Raw genomic sequence first — 18,122 nt, 5'->3', positions numbered from 1 at the left:
TGACCTGCGTGGTAATGGCTCTATGACGACTCTAAATCAGAAACAACGGCTCCAGATTAATGTGAATCGATTAACTAACTACCGAAAACGATCTTTCGAAATTGTAATACCTTTAGGAAGCATTTACAGGGGAACACAAATTCTTAAAAAATCTGTTTTTTGGTGGGTCACACATTCTGACGGCCGTCAGAAATGGTGACCTGTGTGGTAATGGCTCTATGACGACTCTAAATCAAAAACAACGGCTCAAGATTAATGTGAATCGATTAACTAACTACCGAAAACGATCTTTCGAAATTGTAATACCTTTAGGAAGCATTTACAGGGGAACACAAATTCTTAAAACATCTTTTTTTTTTGTGGGTCACACATTCTGACGGCCGTCAGAAATGGTGACCTCGGTGGTAATGGCTCTATGCTGACTCTAAGTAAGAAAAAATGGCTCCAGATTAGTGTGGATCGATTAACTAACTACCGAAAACGATCTTTCGAAATGGTAATACCTTTAGGAAGCAGTTACAGGGGAACACATGTTCTTAAAATATGATTTTTTTGTGGGTCACACATTCTGACGGCCGTCAGAAATGGTGACCTCGGTGGTAATGGCTCTATGCTGACTCTAAGTAAGAAAATATGGCTCCAGATTAGTGTGGATCGATTAACTACTACCCCAAAGGATATTTCGAAATTGTAATACCTTTGGGAAGCAGTTACGGTGGGAAGAAACATTCTTAAAACATCTTTTTTTTGGTGGGTCACACATTCTGACGGCCGTCAGAAATGGTGACCTGTGTGGTAATGGCTCTATGACGACTCTAAATCAGAAACAACGGCTCCAGATAAGTGTGAATCGATTAAATAACTACCCCAAAGGATCTTTCGAAATTGTAATACCTTTAGGAAGCATTTACAGGGGAACACAAATTCTTAAAACATCTAATTATTATTAAACAAGATCATTATTACCCTGTAAACCTAAATCATAGAATCAAGATACGTGGTCTGATCCAACCTAGCCTAAGCCTTACCAAAGGGAATCGTGTTAATTACTTTCTCAAGAAGTTACAGAGGAATCACATATTCTGGAGCCTCCTCGAGCGCTCCAAATAATACAACGTTTTTTGGGGGGGTCACACATTCTGACGGCCGTCAGAAATGGTGTTGTATTGGCTCTGTGATTAGGCTACTCCAAATCAGAAAACATCGCTCCAAATTAATTTGAAGGGATGAAATAACTACCCCAAATTAACGTTCGAAGTTTTAATTTCTTTGGGAAGCAGTTAAGGTGGGAACACACATTCTTAAAAAATATGTTGTTGTTGTTGTGGGTCACACATTCTGACGGCCGTCAGAAATGGTGACCTCATGTGGTAACGGCTCTATGACGGGGCCAGATCCAGGGGGGGGGGGGGGCTGGGGTGGGCTGCGCCCCCCCAGATTTCTGTCACGCCCCCCCCAAGCTCCTTCTAACTTCAGCCAAAATATTTACATGTTGAAGCTATGAAAAAGTCTGTTAGTGCTTTCAGTAATAGGCTTTTTTTTTTTTTTTACCAGTGATTGTCTGGTTTATAATGGGCAACGTATGTTACAGCTCCGCATCCACGTTTACCGATAAAAGTTAAATCAACCTCGAATTTCTTGCCACTCACTTGTTTTCGAAGTTATTGTTTATCGGTCTTTTGTGGAGGGCCTTTGACGAATAGTAAAGTGTAGCATTGGTGTTTAATGTTAGACCCTGGAATTTCATACTTCTGTTTCAGTTGTAATCTTTATTTGAGATAAATGGATTAAAGACGTTAACAGTGGTCGCTTCTTTTAGCTTCGTTAGCCATCGATTCTTGCGTGCATGTTTGTACCTACAAAGAAAAACCTTTTATCATGCATCGATTTCTGATCCCAAACCATCTACTACTGCCCCAGCGACAAGGGATATTAAACTCATACTCCAGAGCAGGCAGAGCGTGCTGGTCCGAGTGGAATCACTTCCCTCTCTTTCGGTACCAACGTTACCGCTGCTGAGTGAAGGCGAGCATGGTTTGAATCCAATGCGGCCTGTTTTGCAAACGTACCCCATGCGCATTTTCATCCAAGGTCCTAGGCATCGCTCTCAAACTTGGTTAGAATACTCTAGAATTCTGCTTCCCCTGTCGACAATTTGGAGCCAGAAATGATAAAAACATCACCTTCATAGACAAAGTTTTACCAATTGGAAAACAGCAGCGGTTTATTTTACATAGAGCTCAAAAAACTATTTTACGCTCAAATGAATGCCCAAATATTTTGCTCGCGCGCTGCGCGCGCTCGCACTGTGAAGGATCCTGTCCAGCATCAGATCGAACCGAAGATATGTCATGGGTTTGGGTTAAGCCCCGAATGTGTATAACGTCTGGCTCCGTGCCTGATTAACACACGGATCGTTAAGTAGACTCAAAAATAAGAAAATAATGGTTATATAAAGAATAATACGACCCCCTTCCGTAATCATAATGCCCCCCCAGAAATGTTCACTGCCCCCCCAGTCAAAGCAGGCTGCATCCGGCCCTGCAACATATTATGTGTCCTGACAGTCTACAATCTGACTTCCGATTGCATCGCCCTGTTGAGCACTGTAAGACATTGTCTCACCCGTGCGTTTGGTGTGATATATTGTAAAATGTTTGCATCTCCATGACTGGGTCTAGTTGTGCGCGGATCAAAGACGTCAAGGACGAGCTTGCTCTTTGCCCGCATAACTTTAGAAGATAATCCCTGCATACTGCACTGAGAGCAGGGATTTAGTCTACTACTGAGTAGCACTGGGAGCAGCCCTGGTCCATCCTCCATTCCCTTACCGTCAGATGAGGAATACTCTTTTTCCCTTGGTAACCGGTTCCGGACATGCCCTCAGCGACACACACAGAAGCTAATTGACTGTCTCCGGCGCCCGGCGCACTCTTTGTCTCCCTGTCTAACCAGACACGTGTTTGTCTCTCTGTGATTAAATGGTATGTGAGTGCGGTGTGTGGTGAGTCTGCTGCCGTAGGCTGCGTCAGGATAAGCGGAGCGCGCCTTCTCTCGGGGAGATAGGAAACAAAAAAGCATAACGGAACGGCTACGGAGATCCAGCGCATGCTCGCATGCCAGCTAGCCTCTCTGGCAGGTGGCGCTCGTGGTTCGATGCCAGGCCGTGCCAGCTGGAGCGCCCTCCACACGTGAGAGGAGGAAAAAACAAATAAGCAGAACAACGCCTGTCTGAGTTGCTGTCCGTTTCAGCACCACCCGTAAATTATATTGTCATGCTATAGGCAAATGGGTGAACAAATGTGTGCATTTTAGGGAGCAAAAACTGTAATTGTTTAACTGCCTTCTGATCAGTGGAATGCATAAAACTATTATCATCACACAACTTACGTAAAGTGGGTCGACATGTCCAGAACTGCCAACAATAACAATAACTGTGGTTGGCTGGGCATTGATATTGCCTTTATAATTGAAATGGTGACCTGCGTGGTAATGGCTCTATGACGACTCTAAATCAGAAACAACGGCTCCAGATGAGTGTGTATCGATGAAAGATCTACCCCAAACCATCTTGAAAGTTTTAATACCTTTGGGAAGCAGTTAGAGGGGAACACACATTCTTAAAACATGTTTTTTTTGGTGGGTCACACATTCTGACGGCCGTCAGAAATGGTGACCTGCGTGGTAATGGCTCTATGACTCTAAATCAGAAAAAACGGCTCAATATGAGAGTGAATCGATGAAAGAACTACCCCAAACCATCTTGAAAGTTTTAATACCTTTAGGAAGCAGTTATAGGGGAACACACATTCTTAAAACATGTTTTTTTTGGTGGGTCACACATTCTGACGGCCGTCAGAAATGGTGACCTGTGTGGTAATGGCTCTATGAGGACTCTAAATCAGAAACAACGGCTCCAGATTAATGTGAATCGATTAACTAACTACCGAAAAAACGATCTTTCGAAATTATAATACCTTTAGGAAGCATTTACAGGGGAACACAAATTCTTAAAACATCTTTTTTTTGGTGGGTCACACATTCTGACGGCCGTCAGAAATGGTGACCTGTGTGGTAATGGCTGTATGACGACTCTAAATCAGAAAAAACGGCTCAAGGTTAGTGTGAATCGATGAAGTAACTACCCCAAACCATCTTTGAAAGTTTTAATACCTTTGGGAAGCAGTTACAGGGGAACACACTCTTAAAACATGTTTTTTTTTGTGGGTCACACATTCTGACGGCCGTCAGAAATGGTGACCTCGGTGGTAATGGCTCTATGCTGACTCTAAGTAAGAAAAAATGGCTCCAGATTAGTGTGGATCGATTAACTAACTACCGAAAACGATCTTTCGAAATGGTAATACCTTTAGGAAGCAGTTACAGGGGAACACATATTCTTAAAATATGATTTTTTTGTGGGTCACACATTCTGACGGCCGTCAGAAATGGTGACCTCGGTGGTAATGGCTCTATGACGACTCTAAATCAGAAAATATGGCTCCAGATTAGTGTGGATCGATTAACTACTACCCCAAAGGATATTTCGAAATTGTAATACCTTTAGGAAGCATTTACAGGGGAACACAAATTCTTAAAACATCTAATTATTATTAAACAAGATCATTATTACCCTGTAAACCTAAATCATAGAATCAAGATACGTGGTCTGATCCAACCTAGCCTAAGCCTTACCAAAGGGAATCGTGTTAATTACTTTCTCAAGAAGTTACAGAGGAATCACATATTCTGGAGCCTCCTCGAGCGCTCCAAATAATACAACGTTTTTTGGGGGGGTCACACATTCTGACGGCCGTCAGAAATGGTGTTGTATTGGCTCTGTGATTAGGCTACTCCAAATCAGAAAACATCGCTCCAAATTAATTTGAAGGGATGAAATAACTACCCCAAATTAACGTTCGAAGTTTTAATTTCTTTGGGAAGCAGTTAAGGTGGGAACACACATTCTTAAAAAATATGTTGTTGTTGTTGTGGGTCACACATTCTGACGGCCGTCAGAAATGGTGACCTCATGTGGTAACGGCTCTATGACGGGGCCAGATCCAGGGGGGGGGGGGGGCTGGGGTGGGCTGCGCCCCCCCAGATTTCTGTCACGCCCCCCCCAAGCTCCTTCTAACTTCAGCCAAAATATTTACATGTTGAAGCTATGAAAAAGTCTGTTAGTGCTTTCAGTAATAGGCTTTTTTTTTTTTTTTACCAGTGATTGTCTGGTTTATAATGGGCAACGTATGTTACAGCTCCGCATCCACGTTTACCGATAAAAGTTAAATCAACCTCGAATTTCTTGCCACTCACTTGTTTTCGAAGTTATTGTTTATCGGTCTTTTGTGGAGGGCCTTTGACGAATAGTAAAGTGTAGCATTGGTGTTTAATGTTAGACCCTGGAATTTCATACTTCTGTTTCAGTTGTAATCTTTATTTGAGATAAATGGATTAAAGACGTTAACAGTGGTCGCTTCTTTTAGCTTCGTTAGCCATCGATTCTTGCGTGCATGTTTGTACCTACAAAGAAAAACCTTTTATCATGCATCGATTTCTGATCCCAAACCATCTACTACTGCCCCAGCGACAAGGGATATTAAACTCATACTCCAGAGCAGGCAGAGCGTGCTGGTCCGAGTGGAATCACTTCCCTCTCTTTCGGTACCAACGTTACCGCTGCTGAGTGAAGGCGAGCATGGTTTGAATCCAATGCGGCCTGTTTTGCAAACGTACCCCATGCGCATTTTCATCCAAGGTCCTAGGCATCGCTCTCAAACTTGGTTAGAATACTCTAGAATTCTGCTTCCCCTGTCGACAATTTGGAGCCAGAAATGATAAAAACATCACCTTCATAGACAAAGTTTTACCAATTGGAAAACAGCAGCGGTTTATTTTACATAGAGCTCAAAAAACTATTTTACGCTCAAATGAATGCCCAAATATTTTGCTCGCGCGCTGCGCGCGCTCGCACTGTGAAGGATCCTGTCCAGCATCAGATCGAACCGAAGATATGTCATGGGTTTGGGTTAAGCCCCGAATGTGTATAACGTCTGGCTCCGTGCCTGATTAACACACGGATCGTTAAGTAGACTCAAAAATAAGAAAATAATGGTTATATAAAGAATAATACGACCCCCTTCCGTAATCATAATGCCCCCCCAGAAATGTTCACTGCCCCCCCAGTCAAAGCAGGCTGCATCCGGCCCTGCAACATATTATGTGTCCTGACAGTCTACAATCTGACTTCCGATTGCATCGCCCTGTTGAGCACTGTAAGACATTGTCTCACCCGTGCGTTTGGTGTGATATATTGTAAAATGTTTGCATCTCCATGACTGGGTCTAGTTGTGCGCGGATCAAAGACGTCAAGGACGAGCTTGCTCTTTGCCCGCATAACTTTAGAAGATAATCCCTGCATACTGCACTGAGAGCAGGGATTTAGTCTACTACTGAGTAGCACTGGGAGCAGCCCTGGTCCATCCTCCATTCCCTTACCGTCAGATGAGGAATACTCTTTTTCCCTTGGTAACCGGTTCCGGACATGCCCTCAGCGACACACACAGAAGCTAATTGACTGTCTCCGGCGCCCGGCGCACTCTTTGTCTCCCTGTCTAACCAGACACGTGTTTGTCTCTCTGTGATTAAATGGTATGTGAGTGCGGTGTGTGGTGAGTCTGCTGCCGTAGGCTGCGTCAGGATAAGCGGAGCGCGCCTTCTCTCGGGGAGATAGGAAACAAAAAAGCATAACGGAACGGCTACGGAGATCCAGCGCATGCTCGCATGCCAGCTAGCCTCTCTGGCAGGTGGCGCTCGTGGTTCGATGCCAGGCCGTGCCAGCTGGAGCGCCCTCCACACGTGAGAGGAGGAAAAAACAAATAAGCAGAACAACGCCTGTCTGAGTTGCTGTCCGTTTCAGCACCACCCGTAAATTATATTGTCATGCTATAGGCAAATGGGTGAACAAATGTGTGCATTTTAGGGAGCAAAAACTGTAATTGTTTAACTGCCTTCTGATCAGTGGAATGCATAAAACTATTATCATCACACAACTTACGTAAAGTGGGTCGACATGTCCAGAACTGCCAACAATAACAATAACTGCCAACTCCATCATGACCTGATCAGCACCTCTTACCTTTCCATTCCCCAAATCTATCTCCCTCGCAGAGGATGGTTTTATCTCCACACCTGGCTGCCCATCCTTCCTGTCCCCCGGTGAACAGGCATGCGACCCGTCGCGAACATCCCTGGCCTCGTTGGCTGTGTCAATGACTGGGTCCCCCGCGTCTAGAATCCTCTCTCGGCTCCCGCTCCGGGGAGTACGGCTCCCTTTTCGCCCCACCACTAAGTTATCAAAATCTAGCGTCTTACTGTCAAAAGCACCTTCCACGGAGGAAAACATCCCATAGGATTTCCTCTTATTCGGACCAGTAGTGATAGGTCCCGCCAAATAGACCGGTAGCTCATCCTCTCGGTTCCACTGCCGCCTGCAGTCAGACATAATTTGTTTTTAAAGAGAAGTTTTGCCTTTCACTCGAATCAACGGAGATTCCCAAATCCTCGCCAATGTCGATACCGGTTGTTCAAGAGCGTATTTGTTTCTAACCGGGTCACGGCTATGTCTTATACCCAGCTGATGGCTGCACTCAGCGCGGCCACGTAGTCGGTGCTGTTGATCTGTGGGGCTCTACAGGCGGGTCCTCTGCAACTGCGTTTCTATGAAGAGTGATGCAGTGCTCCAGATTCCACCGAGGAGCGGCACTGTCAGATTGAACTACTTTATAGTGCACTGTGCAGGATTATAGCACCACACGATCTGAGATCACACAACACACAGACACACATGTTCCGCACCCCCTCTTTGTCTCTTTGAGGTGGGGGTGGGTTGTGTGTTGACCATCAAAACACCAAGAGATTACAGACTTTTGACCCACATATGCAATGTCTCGCTTTTTCGCTCGCTTGCTCGCTCACTCTGTCTCTCTCTCTCTCTCTCTCTCTCTCTCTCTGTCTCTCTCTCTGTGTCTGTCTGTCTCTCTCTCTCTCTCTCTCTCTCTCTCTCTCTCTCTCTCGCTCTCTCGCTCTCTCGCTCTCCCGCTCTCTCGCTCTCTCCCACACTCTCTCGTTCTGCATTGTTTAAAGCATATTTCGAATGTATTCACCTGAATCGGACAAGGCTTTACGTGCGTGAGGGGAGGTGCCTGCAATGTACCGAGAAGGTTTTACTTTTAATGATGACCTTTTCTTAATCGACACAGATACAAGGAACGGAAACGTGTTGCTATAGGCTACTATTCTTTCAGAATAATGTCAACCATTCGATCACACCTCTGAAATATAGAGAGGGAGAGAAAGTGGGTGAAATAAATAACCAGTGTGTTCTTTCAGAACCTAGACAGCTCATGCAAGAATGTCAGCTGCCAGAATGCCAGCCACAGACGTGTTGCTGTTTCCCGGCTCCGTGGTGGCATATGGGACATAGTGGGCAGAACAGATTAATCTCTCATAGATCTACTATAATAATCTACTTAAATTGTATATTTTCCTCCCGTGGAAGAGACCTGACTGAAGCAGCATTTTGGTCTTAATGGGCTATAAGGACCAGCAGACTGGTCTTGAAGGACTGTGGACCCATTGTTACAAATTGTTCCCAAACGCTGCTGAAAAGTGATGGCGGAGGAATAACATAGAAACGTTCATTCCGACCTAAAACTACCATCCCCCGCCCCAAGCAATCATTTTATCATTGAGATCCACCCCGATTTAAACCAATCGGAGGTGTGTATGAATAGACAGACACTTACACCGTCCAATGAGAGTGCAAATGTAGTAGGAGTGTGTGGTTGGCTGGGCATTGATATTGCCTTTGAGCGCAAGTCTGGCGGCAGTGCAATGTCTCGGGTTACTTAGAAAGGACTGACATGGATTCGGAGCAAGTACCACAATTCTAACACTGGATCTCACAAGAACTTAGTTTATGCCCTGAAGTAATATCTATATTGTTGCAATGAGTAAGTCACTTTGAAAATCCTACATTAAATCAAAAGTTTTGCAAATCAGATAAAGTACAAATGAAGTTGCAATTAGTGCTACAGATAACTTAACTGTAGTTATCTAACTTAAATCAGATAACTAACTTTTTAAATTTGTTATTTTGTATAATCTGGCATTGAAATAAATTGAATGTAATTATTTAAAATGTATTATTGTTATTTATTATTTATTATTGCAGTCTATGCCTGAGGTATGTTTGTTTAAGTGTATACTGTACACACCTACATGAGCGTGTTCAGGGGTGCTGCAAGGAATTCTGGGTCCTTCGAAAAAAGTTACAGAATAAGACAATTTACTATTGGAAACCCACAATAGTGGGGCCCTGCAAACCAAGGGTTTCATGAATCCTTCACTATTTTCCTCATGTTAGTAACGATGTGTGTGTGTGTGTGTGTGTGTGTGTGAGGGGAGTAACGCTATCCTAGGATTCTTGTTACAGAGGGCTCTGTGACATTTCAGGGCTACGAAGGATGACCGAGGGACAGAGATCCCTGGTCACTCTGAACAGTTAGAAGACTGAGTGTGTTGTTTGTATCATTTCTGCTGTGGTCTCACTGAACTGCTGGTTATGTTCAATGTTTTTAAAATGTTGTTTTGTTGTTTATAGGTGAAAAAGACCTGCCACCTACACCCTCCCACCCCACCTTGATCACCCCGAAACCCTCTCCCCCCACACTGGATGGACCTGTTGCTTCCTCCTCCATATCCGCCCTGATTATCCCCCCTTCCCTCCATGCCTCCCAACCCTGCTCCCTCCCAGTCCCCCCGAAACCCACCAACCCTCTGACACCAACTCCTGCTCCGTCCTCCTCTCCTCTGCCCTCCATCCCTACCGTAACCTCTCCACCTTCAGTCTCCACGACTTCATCCAACCACGTTCCTCCTCCTCCTCCACCTTGCAGCCCCTCCTTTCCTAAACCACCTCCCCCTGTCACCACATCCTCTCCTGAACCACCTCCCCCTGTCACCTCCTCCTCTCCTAAGCCACCTCCCTCTGTCACCTCCTCCACCCCTCTTACCACATCACCTGCATCAACTTCTTCTGAGCTGACCTCCTCCCCAGCCCCCAGCTCCTCCCCAGCCCCCAGCCCCTCTCTGGCCTCCCCCAGCCCTCCAGCTGCTCCCAAACAGAAGAGGTTTGCTACTGTGGCCAAGCGGGTGTTGATTCAGGAGAGGCTGAGGAAGGCAGAGGAAGAGGAGGGCCAAGCAGATGATGAAGGTACGGGCTGAACAAGGGCTTTCCACACAGCTTTGGCTCCCATGTTACTATGAGTTACTGTGAATCATTGGTCACTGGTCTAAGATGGTCTTGACCACCGATAAGTCGCAGTGATTGAGAAGTTACAAGGTCCGAAACTTGTGATTAGAAGGTGTGTGGACTAAAATCACATCCGATAGATTGGGGTAGCTTCAAAGAACAACACTGTTAGCTTTTGATGGAAGGCAAGCAGTAGACCTGCAGCATGCAGTAAGAGAGAAGAGGCTGACAGCTGCTGGCAGTTTAGGTTCTGACAGGTCAGGAGTGATGTTTAGAGAGAAATCTCACAAAATGAAAGAGAAGTGGCGTGGAGATGAAAGAGGTGAAAGAACATGACCTGACCTGTTCTATCTGCATTAAAGGAAGCACACACACACACACACACAATCACAGGCATACACACGCACAAACACAGTTCCGCAAACATACAAAGACACACACATGCGCATACACAAAAACCCTTCTTGTTATGCTCATGTTACAAGACATATGTCAGAGGGGTTCATTCATAGCTTGCTGCTAATGTGTTAGTAAATCACCACTGGGTCACGATGCTCTTTCTGTAAAAATACCCTGGAACAAAATTATGTTACATATTAGAAGGCATTAGATTATCAAAGGAAATGTAAACTAGATAGATCAAGCACAGTTGATGCAGTAAATATCAGGGCATATGTATTTGCTGGATATCTCATGCACACAGATTAGATTACGACTGGTTACACAAGCACTGGGACATGCTTGTTTTCATATTATCTAGCACCTATCGACAGTATCTAGCTGACAGAAAAACCACCTATCTATCGAGTCTACAGAGAACCACAAAATAAGGAATAAGGGAATGTGCATTCAGGAACCATCTCTAAAGATAATGGTCAAAAGTCATTTGTTAAGGTAGAGTGCCCAGTATTCTCCTTCTGTCATCTTCTATCCTCTTCTCCTCTCCACTTCTCCTTCCCTCCTCTATCCTCCTCTCTCTCTGGACTCTCCCAGATGGAGAGCAGGAAGAAGACCTGACCTTGGAGGAGACTGAGGAGAGGGCCAAGGCTGGAGATGCCAGAGCACAGACTAATGTGAGTCTCTCTCGCTCTGTCCCTCCCTCTCTCCCCTATCTCTAAGGGTTATCCTATTCTATCTCCCCTATCTCACGCACAACCAGACTCCAAAACGCACACATGCACACGATGCTAGATGAGGCATGGCCTGCCTACTGGTGGACATTGTGATGTGTGGAGGGCTGGTCAAGAGAGTGTGTGTCTATTTTCAGCTGACTGAAAGATGAGCCCAAGCTCTGAATATAACACACACACACACAAACGCACACATATGCAATTGTATACATGTTTTTGTGCACTCATGAAGTGTGAAACTCATGAAAACACATAAAACACACACACACACACATCTTTCTAACATTGAAAGACTAATGGTTTATATAGTACATTTTGTATTACAGAAACTTGGGTTGATGCACATATTACACACAATGCACAAATGCATAAGGAGCTGAGACTGCATATACGACCCTCTAGTTCTGAAAGGGTAAATTCCTAGCTGTTGACTTGATCTTATCTGTTACTTGAACTTATACTATAGAAATACTTCTACACTGCCCACCCACCATCTCTCGAAATGCACTCCCACACCACACATGTACACGTACACACACGTGCACACACACACGTGCACACACACACACACACTTGTTGAATAAGGTTTGTGTAAAGTGAAAGTTAAGGAACTATAGTTATAATCTAGCTGATACAAGTTTGGCTCTCTGAAGAAGGAAGTATGACTAAGCTTTTGTAGGCCCAGATGAGGATGCATTGTGGGTGTTGTAGTTTAACAGAGCAGACCGAATGGAGCGATTCCAATACTTTCTATACTGAAGACAAAACTGTTTTCCCACTAGTGGACCTAACACAGCACACTATATTTGGAAACTCACTTCAGGATGGAACTGGCACAATACTGGCACGCATAAGTGCAGTGAATTATCCCTGAACAACTGTAAAAAAAATGTGTCCTGTTTTGCAGCTGGCTAAACATTACCTGGAGCTAGCTGATGAGAAGGATGAGGAGCTTAATAACCGCCTGGCAGTTGATTGGCTGGTGCAGGCCGCCAAGCAGGGTCGGAAGGGAGCTGCTCGGATGTTGCAGCGATGCTGGATAAAGAGGAAAGGTAGAGAGGGAGAAAGATACAGAGATTGGGATGGGAAGAGCTTAGTGGTAGAGCATTATTCTGCAGATGAAGGTGCAGGTTCAAATCCCCCTGCATGTCATTTTGGGTAAACACGTCTGTTAAATGACATTAACATAGGGAGAGAGGGAGAGGGAGGGAGAATGGGAATGAAAGATAAGATGTAGATGTTCTATCATCCTCCTTGATGGTCTATCCTCCTCCTTCGTCTTATGCCCCCCCTCTTCCCCCTCTTCCCCTCCTTCCTCCAGGCATAACCCCTGAGAATGAGGAGGCAGTGCGTAAACTGTCCACAGAGAGCAAGTTTGAGCAGTCAGTGCGCAAGGCGGCTATGATGATGTACTGGAAGCTAAACCCAGACAGGAAGGAGAAGATGGCCGTGTCTGAGATGATGGAGAACGTCGGCCAGGTCAATTCTGTGCAGGGTAGGCCATTCACACACACACACACACACACACGCACACTCATGCGCACACACGCACAGACACAGTCAGACATTCCTCACACGTTTGTGCACGCACCCACACACACACACACAGTAGAAGAAAGACAAAGACAAACACTGAAACGTTTTTGGCTGTTTTACAGTGTCGTTCTTTTTTTCTACCACCAGGTGGCATCTCTAGCAGGGCCCCGCCCACCTCAGTACAAACACAGAAGGTTCTGGAGCGCATGGTCACCAGAGAATGTACGTGTGTGATGCACTCTGTATGCTGTGTAGGTGTGGTTAAAAAAGAGAAAAAGATGATGACAGACAGAACATTATCTCTTAGTCAGGGGTCATTCCCTACTGTATGTGTGCATAATGTGTGTGTATGTGTGCATAATGTGTGTGCGTGCGTATGCGTGTCCTCCTAGCTGGCCAGTACGTGGACCTGGATGACTTTGTAGAGATCACTAAGAAGTACGCCCAAGGCATCGCTCCCACACCTGGCCTGGACGCCACTCAGAAGAAGAGCCCTGCTTCTCAAGATGACAAGACGGTACACATGGATGATCACAACAGCATGATTGTGAATTCCATGGAATTTATGCCATTTATGTATGCGTGTGTTGAGATACGTTTCTTACAATCTGTATGGAAGCTGAGATGTGGTTAATTTGCACTTTGTCTGGTAAATGTTGACCTTTAACCGAACATACAGACTCTTATCATTGAAGTACTGTTAGAACTATGCACTGACATTCTGCTGTACTCTTTATGTCTACTATTTCTATGCAGCTGTCAATAAAACTATTTGCTAAATTGCTAAAATGATGTGGACACACGTGGTGTGTGTGTGTGTGTCCACCAGCAGCAAAAAGGACTGGTGCCCACTCAGGGCAGGAAGAGGAGTGGTATGTGGGGGATGGGCAGGGGTGGCACGATGCTGGACAACAGTCGCAGCGGAGCCATGAAGAGAGCCATGGACATCAAATCCCACCTCCTGGTATGACACCACATCCAATCAGATCTCTTATGACATCACAACACTAGCATGTCTCGTCCACACACAATGCCAACATCCAACCATATCAATAGACATTATTGACCTCTCCCTCCTCGCTCCCTTTTTCTGTCTCTCCCTCCCCATTCCTCTGTCTCTCTCTTCTCATTTTTCTCTCTTTCTCTCTCCCAGGTTTTGCAGTACCCTATCCATGCCATCCTGGAGATGAAGGAGCACCTGATCGATTGGGCGTCCCGTGCCGGCGTCCAATGGCTCAGCACCATCATCCCCACACACCACGTCAACGCGCTGATCTTCTTCTTCATCATCAGCAACCTCACCGTCGACCTCTTTGCCTTTGTCATCCCCCTGCTTGTGTTCTACCTGTCCTTCATCTCCATGGTGATCTGCACGCTGCGCATCTTCCAGAGCAGCAAGGTCAGCCGGTAGCCACAAACACCCTCCCCTCCCTGCCCCCATGTTTCTGGATAACACCCCCTCTCTCCCTTGTCTCTCTTACATTCAACCCCCCCCCCCCCAGGCGTGGGAGAACTTCCGAGCCCTGACGGACCTGCTGACCCGCTTCGAGCCGGGTCTGGACGTGGAGCAGGCGGAGACCAACTTTGGCTGGAACAACCTGGAGCCCTACCTCTACTTCATCCTGTCCGTCTTCTTTGTCATCTTCTCCTTCCCGGTAGCCGACAAGGGCTGGATCCCCTGCTCCGAGCTCTACACCGTCGCCATCTTCCTCACCGCCGTCAGCTACATGAGCCTCAGCCCTTCTGCCGCTACCTACGCTCGTCGGGCGCTCATCATAGAGGTCCCGGGGGGGGGGTCCACGTTTAGCTAACATCAGGTCACCGGTTATACGTCGTGTCATGCTAACCACCTTCCTGAAGGGGTTTATTGTTCATTATAATGTGATTTCCAGGTGGCGTCGTCGCTCTGTGCGCTCACCAGGTTCCTCCCGGAGACGATGGAGATGCCTCGCATGCTGAGCCGCACCTTCGCCACGCTGCCACTAGGGGAGTCGGTGGTGCTGAAGCTCAGCCTCCCCTGCATCCTCTATGTCTATCTCTTCTACTTATTCTTCAGGTAAACGTGGAGGGTTTTGGCTTGTGTGTCCGTTAGTCTCTGTGGGATGTTTACGGTAGCGTGTGCTGGTGCCCGTTGGACAGGATGACGTTTAGGTATCTGCTTAGTATTTTATTCAGGTGATGCTGAGTCACTTTGAACTAGCAGTGAATATCAAGCATTCTCTTTCCCCCTTCCCCTCGTCCTCGCCTGCCCTCCTCCCTCCCCTTACTTCAACTCTTTTCCTCGCCCCTCTCCCTCCTCACACCCAGTATGGCTCGTATGCGTGGCTTCCGAGGCACCTACTGCTTCCTGGTCCCCTACCTGGTGTGCTTCATGTGGTGGGAGTTCTCCGTGGTGCTCCTCCAGAGCTCCTCCGCCTTGGGTCTCATCCGCACCTGCGTGGCCTACTTCCTGTTCCTGTTTGCCCTGCCCGTGTTGGCGGTGGGTCTGGCTGCCCTGCTGTTCATCCAGCTGGTCAAGTGGTTCCTGGAGCTGGAGCTGACCAAGATGCTGGTGACCTTGGCGGTGTGCGCCATCCCAGTCACCCTGCGCCTCTGGACTCGATTCAGCCTCTCCATCCTGGATGTGTTCCACACCCTGACGCACCGCGGCGTGGTCAAGCTCATCCTGGCCTGCATCTGCACTGTGGTGTTATTCTGCTGGATGTATGTGTACCACACGGAGGGGCTTAAGGTGTACAACTCCACGCTGACCTGGAGACAGTACGGGCAGCTGTGCGGCCCACCGTCCTGGGACGCAAAGGGCGTGGCCCAGACGCAGGTGTTCTGCTCCCACCTGGAGGGCCACCGCGTCACCTGGATGGGCACCTTCAAGCACGTGAGCGTAGCGGAGACGGAGAACGGGGCCCAGTCCGTTATCAACATGCTGCCCGTGTTCATGGGGGACTGGCTGCGCTGCCTCTATGGGGAGAAGTATCCCAAATGCGAGCAGAGGAACGCGTCCGCCATCGCCGCTTCCGTCCTTGCTAACTTCTCGACCGGCGCAGACAGCGACGCCGACCCCCCAGGGTCGCCCTCCCAACCGCCAGTCACCGCCCCGGTCCTGCTGCACATGCAGGAAGAGGAGCTGTGTCAGATCAAAGTGCTGGCTAAGCACGGCTGCCATGTCAAGCGCTTTGACAGCCACCGCTTCCAGGTGACGGTGGGCATGCTCCAGGAGGGGGGCGGCGCTGCCGACCCGGCCCGGGACATTGTCCTCATGGCCAGCCACGAGTTCAGGCAGGTCCTGCTGAACTTGGAACCAGGAAGCACAGTTGAGTTCAGCACCAAGCTGGGGGGTCGCCTGGGGGGTCGGGTCCCGGCCTTCGAGCTGAAGGCCATCAACTGCCTGGACTGCATGTCCTCACTGCTGCCCGAGGGACGCCAGGTGAAGATCGAACGGGACTGGAGACGCACCACGTTGCGCGCCATGAAGTTTGCCTTCGACTTCTTCTTCTCGCCCTTCCTGTCAGCCAGGATCAACGTGTGACACATTTAAGGGAGAATAAGCTGTGTGATGAAGACAAACAGGGGGAGATATAGAGAAAGAGAGAGAGTGGGAGAAAGAGAGAGGTTGAATTGAGTTTTCTTTTCTCTGTATTTTGTCTCTTGGGGTGGCTGGCATGTTACCGTGGTCACACACAGCATTGTTTACAGATGGTGTCCATTCGAACACAAGACATTTTATGCTGCAAATTGGAGAAAATGTTTTCATTTGGAATAGCATGCTTTTGCATGTGTTTACAATGGTGCTGTTACAAATTGGGTAAAAAAATGTGGTCATCTCTTGCCTTTTAAACAAACGAGTATGAGCAAATGTGTGTGCCTCTGGGTTATGTGTGTGTGTATTTTTACAGTACAAATGTGAAGTATTTATTTCTGGCTCATGTCAGTAAGCACAGAAACACCCACGCACACGACACCAACCAACCGACCAGAATAAGGCTGTCTCTGAGAACTGAAGGCTTTGAAAATGTTCCAGTTCTATATTTGGTCACACCACAAACCTGTTCTAACTGGCAGCAGTGGTGTCCCTTACGCTGGTGTACTGTTTCACAGAACCAGCAGCTCAAAGCTGGGACTTCATTATGGGCCTAAACACACTGTACAGTCTCTCATGGCCTTCTGAGCCCGTGTCCTTCAGTCTCAGTCATGTCAGCTACATTGAGACGAGGCCAGCTGCTGTCTTCTCTCTGGCAGGCTTCTGTCCACTTCACATCCTAATCTTCTCTCACTATTCTCTGTCTGCAGTATTTGTGCGCTGACTGCATCCGACAGTTGCTGCACTGTTGTTAGGGCAATCTATCTCCACACAATGCGTATACTCATTCCATCTAATTTGGAGGGGGCTTAGTTAGCCTAGCATGCTAACTTTTAGTTGCCTGCATTTCACCTGATGTCCGTCATTTTGCTTTGTCATGACTTATCAAATATCATCTTGCGCCCTCTCTCTGGGTGAAAATAGGTTATAATTTTATGCATTGCTGATTACATCATTATGTACAATACTTTGATCATGGCATGGCTTTGCTTTCATCAAGAAGTTGTCTTTCTTTGATGATGTCACGTAAACAAACATGTGACTTGACTGATACTGAAATGCAGCTATCTGTGTGTGCTGTTGATCTCAAGGCAACATTGCCCTGGAAACATAACTGATTCAATGTACCTGTTTTCACCTGCAATTAAATAAATGACTGATTCAACAAACCACAGCAGACAAAGTCCCAGTCACTCCTACAGTTTATTTTCTCGTATTTATTCATATTCCTTCATTTGTCTCATTTCAGGTTCAAATTCTGTCTTCAGATTAGAATAGTCTTCTGTTAGTTCTTTAAGTCTTTTTCTGTAGTTGTATAGATATACAGGCTAAGAACACAGGATAAGGGCAAACATGCTACTGTACTGTGTTCCTGGACAGAGAACTAACTTTGTACTGGTCCTCTGTGTGTGGCTAGGATGGCTATGGAGGCTGGACTGCTGCTGCGTTTGGATGAGAGGAGAGGGACGCGTGACGTGGTGATGCCCCCCTCCTCGCGTGTTGCCATGGAAATAATTTTCTTTGTTGTGTTTACCATCATGCAGTGCTTTGATCTGAGATCTCT

The 18,122-nt window shown here is 46.8% G+C and overlaps 2 protein-coding genes across 4 annotated transcripts in view; one reads left to right on the top strand and one right to left on the bottom strand.

The window, feature by feature from the left end:
* The window catches only part of crmp1 (collapsin response mediator protein 1), a 52,071-nt gene extending 44,567 nt beyond the window's left edge, over nucleotides 1–7,504 (bottom strand). The window contains exon 1 of one of the 2 annotated variants that reach the window (XM_084686835.1): nucleotides 7,139–7,504. In XM_084686835.1, the coding sequence (XP_084542961.1) occupies nucleotides 7,139–7,504 (366 nt within the window). Of the gene's footprint in view, nucleotides 1–6,498; nucleotides 6,547–7,138 lie in introns of those variants that run through there. The other variant, XM_084686836.1, reaches the window with a different exon arrangement.
* Nucleotides 7,505–8,884: 1,380 nt separating this feature from the next.
* On the top strand, nucleotides 8,885–17,727 carry wfs1a (Wolfram syndrome 1a (wolframin)). 2 transcript variants are annotated; one of them, XM_084686750.1, is made up of 12 exons: nucleotides 8,885–9,014; nucleotides 9,665–10,276; nucleotides 11,309–11,388; nucleotides 12,353–12,497; nucleotides 12,767–12,940; nucleotides 13,129–13,203; nucleotides 13,374–13,498; nucleotides 13,814–13,945; nucleotides 14,135–14,380; nucleotides 14,484–14,762; nucleotides 14,874–15,037; nucleotides 15,289–17,727. In XM_084686750.1, exons 1-12 carry the CDS (start codon nucleotides 9,011–9,013, stop codon nucleotides 16,505–16,507), a joined length of 3,255 nt encoding a protein of 1,084 aa, XP_084542876.1. In that variant the 5' UTR covers nucleotides 8,885–9,010; the 3' UTR covers nucleotides 16,508–17,727. The 2 variants fall into 2 exon arrangements, with proteins under 2 accessions (XP_084542876.1, XP_084542875.1); XM_084686749.1 differs by having other exon boundaries at nucleotides 13,811–13,945.
* The last annotated feature ends 395 nt before the right edge of the window (nucleotides 17,728–18,122 follow it).

Source organism: Hypomesus nipponensis, chromosome 22 (assembly GCF_054491055.1).
Source record: "Hypomesus nipponensis isolate SF chromosome 22, ASM5449105v1, whole genome shotgun sequence".
NCBI classification, from domain to species: domain Eukaryota; kingdom Metazoa; phylum Chordata; class Actinopteri; order Osmeriformes; family Osmeridae; genus Hypomesus; species Hypomesus nipponensis.
Note: the sequence above shows the minus strand (reverse complement) of the source record. Positions and strands in the feature narration are given on the sequence as shown.